The sequence below is a fragment of the Eubalaena glacialis genome, chromosome 11 (assembly GCF_028564815.1).
Source record: "Eubalaena glacialis isolate mEubGla1 chromosome 11, mEubGla1.1.hap2.+ XY, whole genome shotgun sequence".
Classification (NCBI taxonomy): Eukaryota; Metazoa; Chordata; class Mammalia; order Artiodactyla; family Balaenidae; genus Eubalaena; species Eubalaena glacialis.
This window is the reverse complement of record NC_083726.1, coordinates 99171926-99176583: the sequence shown is the minus strand read 5'-3', so window position 1 is coordinate 99176583 and position 4658 is coordinate 99171926. Positions and strand designations below refer to the sequence as shown.

At 41.1% G+C, this 4658-nt stretch overlaps 1 protein-coding gene across 1 annotated transcript; it reads right to left on the bottom strand.

Annotated features, from left to right (window-relative positions):
- Positions 1-3163: 3163 nt before the first annotated feature.
- On the bottom strand, positions 3164-4105 carry LOC133100553 (small ribosomal subunit protein uS5-like). The gene has a single exon (XM_061204783.1). It carries the CDS (start codon positions 4097-4099, stop codon positions 3209-3211), a length of 891 nt encoding a protein of 296 aa, XP_061060766.1. The 5' UTR covers positions 4100-4105; the 3' UTR covers positions 3164-3208.
- Positions 4106-4658: the final 553 nt, after the last annotated feature.

The following is a 4658-nucleotide window of genomic DNA, read 5'->3' as shown; positions in this document are numbered from 1 at the left end:
TGTTCTGTTAAAAGGACAAAGAGACTTAAGAGCATGCTTTAATATAGAAGTTTTTCTAAAAGCCTATGTCTTCAAGGGGTCTCTAATATCTGTCTCCACTGAAGAGCTTCAAACCATATCACATATTTCTGTGTGCTGTGAATCTGGCTACTCAGCATTGACTGATTAATACTTTATTTTCAAATAGCCTTAAACTTTATTTTTAAAACAGAATATAATGTTCCCATGGAATCTTGGCATTTTGAAGGAATAACTTGTGTGTTTAAAAATTTGCTTGGGGACATTTGAGGTATTAGGAAATAAAAAACCACATGGCATTTTGGCAAACCTATGTGACCAAACTGTATTTGTTCGATAGAAGACTTTGTTGCCTTATTCTAAAATGTTGAGTGCTCGATAGCTTCTGGACCTCAACGTGGTGGTGGGAAAACTTTCCATTTGGGGAGTAGTGATTCTTGTTCATCTCCCAGTGGTGATGCAGGAATTTGCCTTTGTGGCAGCTCTTCTCCATGCAGATAAAGGGTGATCGATCACCTACCTTTACTCTTAGAGAAGCTCTGAAATCCAGTGAGGGAGCTAAAATGCGGTACCTTCAGATTGAGGCATTAAGCGTTTTCTTTAATAATAGAAATTGTATGTATTGGCTGAATTCTGTCTTTGCAAAGTTAGAATTCTATTCTGTCTAAATTTAGATTTAGACTGCCTCAAGCTTGAGAAATACTGTTTTAAGGAGGTGTATAGATGCTTTTGCCCCCAAGAATTTCCTTACAGGAGATGTGAAGCCAAGACTGTGTGATCACTGAGGGATGTAGAGCCTAATTGTCACTTCATATGAGGAGATAACTGAGCTTAGTGGAAAGAGACCTGAATATCTGTCCTTCACAAGGAATTATGTACAATTGACTCTTGTGATTGTCTTGACAGGACCATGTAGCCAGAAGACCCCTTGTGGAAAGGAGTGGAAAAGGGAGGAAATCTTTGTATATGAGTGTATATGCACATATGCATATACACACATATATGCATATACACATGTGTGCATGCACACACACATATAATAGTTTGTAAGATCGTATCAATATATTTCCAATTAAAATTCTAGTGTGGGGGGGTGTGAGGGTGTGCTGTTTTTGTTTTTGTTCCTGGAGGCTCAAAGAGAAGCGAGGCCAGCTTTGCTGCAGTTTGATTTTTTACAAATTCTTGTACGAAACTGATCTAATTCTTCACTCCAAGGGTTGGCTTATTGGTGGGAAACTGGGATTTTCCCCTCTTCTTAGATTCCCCCAGATCTGTAACCAGCCTTCTCTTTTTTCTTTCCTCTGTTTTAAACCATACATTATATATATTTTTTGAGTTCTTGTCAAGGACCCTAGAAGTTCCTCCTGGTGACCACCTTTGTTCCCTCCCCTCCACAGCCAGCCTCATTGTGTATTCTGGGCAGGTATCTCAGACTTGAGGTGGAACTTCAGAAATTTGGCAGTCCACATGCCTGAAATGGATGCAAAGACTACTAGTCATCCCCAAACATTCATTTTCTCTCTCTCTCTCTCTCTTTTTTAAATAGTAGAACTCCCAAGTTTTAGATGGGTATGGCTGCCCAGCTCGTTATGACCGTATAGCTACGTTCTAGGCAATAGGAAAACATCAGAAGTAATGTGTGCTTTTTCTAGATCAGGGACTCTTCAATGGGAGTGATTTTTGCCTATCCCCTCCCTTTAGAAATTTCTGGTTGTCAGAACTTGGGGGTACTACTGGCATCTAGTGGGTAGAGGCCAGGGATGCTGCTAAATATCCTACAATGCACGAAACAGCCCCTTGCCCCCAACAAAGAATTATCTGGTCCCAAATGTCAACAGTGTCAAGGTTGAGAAACTCTATTCTAGACCATGCCTTTAAAAAAATGTACATGCCCTCCTCTGGTCCTTTCCTTTCCTCCAGGCTAGGAGTTAAGGAAAATTGGAGCAATGTCCTTAGACCTAGAAACAGAAACCAGATGCTTGGGGATGGCAGAACCACTGCAACAGCCCTGGACTCCCTACCTCCACTATTACCATGAAAAAGAAATAACCTTCTCTCTTGTTTAGGACTTTGCATTTGGGGGTCTTTTTGTTATAGCAGCTTAGCCCATACACTAACTGACACAATGGATTTATTTATATTTACCTTTTTTTTTTTTTTTTAACATCTTTATTGAAGTGTAATTGCTTTACAATGGTATATTTACCTTTTAAATGTATTTTTATTGAGATATAATTGACATAATATTATATTAGTTTCAGGTATAAAATGTAATGATTCAATATTTGTATATACTGTGAAATGATCACTGTAATAAGTCTAGGGAACATCTTTTTTCGTAAATAGTTACCAAAAATTTTTTTTCTTGTGATGAAGACTTTTAAGATTTACTCTCTTATCAACTTTCAGATATACACTACAGTATTATTAACTATAGTCACCATGCTGTATATTACATCCCCAGGACTTATTTACTTTATAACTGGAAGTTTGTACCTTTTGACCATCTTCACCCATTTCACACGCCCACCACACCCCTTCTCTGGCAACCACCAATCTGTTTTCAGTATCTGAGTTGAGGTTTTTTTTTTTCTTTGTTTATTTGGTTTTGTTTTTTAAATTCCAATGTAAGTGACATCATACAGTGTTTGTCTTTCTCTGATTTATTTCACTTAGCATAATGTCCTCAAGTTCAAATCATATTGTTGCAAATGGCAGGATTTCCTTCTTTTTATATGGCTGAGTAACATTCCATTGTATGCATACACCACACTTAAAAAAAAAAAATCCATTCACTCAATGATAGACACTTAGGTTGTCTCCATGTCTTGGTTATTGTAAATTATGCTGCAGTGAACATGGGAATGTAGATATCTTTTCAAGTTAGTGTTTTCATTTCCTTCCAATACATACCCAAAAGTGTAATTGCTGGATCATATGTAGTTTTTATTTTTAATTTTTTGAGGAAATTCCATACTGTTTTCCATAGTGGCTGTACCTTACATTCCCACCAACAGTGTGCAAGGATTTTCTCCCTTTTCTCCACATCTTTGCCAACACTGGTTATTTCTTGTCTTTTCTGATAACAGGTGTGAGGTGATTTATCATTGCTTTTTGCATTTCCCTGACAAGTAGTGATTTTTTTTTTTTTTTAAACTAGCTTCAATCACTTTATTTTTCTTATAGAAAACTATGTGGTGGCTACAGCTGGAGCCTGGGTCCTCTGCACGGAAACCCTGGTGTGGGTCTTCACAAGATGGTGAGTGAATTCCTGATACGGAGACGTGGTGAACACTGTCTCTTTCCAGAGATCAGGAGTGAGATAACTGTAGGTCTTGGAAATGGCATCAAAAGTGGCCTTGGCGAAGTTGCCCAGCATTGCAGTGCAGCCCCTAGCAGAGGTGTAGCAGTCGTCAATTCCAGCCATCATCAGTAGCTTCTTGGGCACAGGGGCTGAGACGATGCCAGTGCCCCTGGGGGCAGGGATGAGGTGCACCAGCACAGAGCCACAGCGGCCAGTCACCTTGCAAGGGACGGTATGGGGCTTGCCAATCTTGTTCCCCCAGTAGCCTCGTCGCACGGGGACGATGGAGAGCTTGGCCAGAATGATGGCCCCACGGATGGCAGTGGCTACCTCCTTAGAGCACTTCACACCCAAACCAACATGTACGTTGTCATCCCCGATGGCGACAAACGCCTTGAACCTGGTCCGCTGGCCAGCACGGGTCTGCTTTTGCACAGGCATGATCTTCAAAACCTCGTCCTTGAGAGATGCCCCCAAGAAAAAGTCAATGATCTCAGATTCCTTGATGGGCAAAGAAAAGAGATAGATCTCCTCCAGGGACTTGATCTTCATGTCCTTGACCAAGCGGCCCAGCTTGGTGACGGGGAGCCACTCCTTGTCCTTGGCCTTGCCTCCGCGAGCTCCGCGGCCTCGGCCCCGGCCCCGACCGCGACCCCGGCCCCGGCCCCGTACGCCGCTGCCGAAGCCTCCGCGGAAGCCACCACGGCCTCCCATGCCAGGGCCCCCGGGGCCTCCGGGGCCTCCGAGCCCTTCCGCAGCACCGGCATCATCCGCCATTTGGTGTTTTTAGGGAAAAAAAAAAGCAAGTAGTGATTTTGAGCATACTTTCATGTACTTTTGTCCATCTGTATGTCTTCTTTGGGAAAATGTCTATTCAGATCCTCTGCTCATTTTTGAATTAGTTTTTAAATTTTTTCTATAGAATTGTATGAGTTCTTTTGATGTTTTAGATATTAACCCCTTGTCAGATATGTGATTTGCAAATATTTTCTCCCGTTCTGTAGTTTCCCTTTCATGTTGACGGTTTTTTTGCTGTGCAGAAGCTTTTTAGCTTGATGTAGTCCCATTTGTCTATTTGTTCTTTTGTTACCTTTGTTTTTGGTATCAAAATCAGATTGAAAAAATTATTGACAAGACCCATGTCAAAGAGCTTACCCACTACGTTTTCTTCTAGGAGTCTTATGATTACAGGTCTTATGTTCAAGTCTTTAATCCATTTTGAGTTGATTTTTGTGTATGGTGTAAGATAGTGATCTACTTTCATTGTTTTGCATGGGGATGTCCAGTTTTCCCAACACCATTTATTGAAGAGACTATTTTTCCCCATTGCATATTC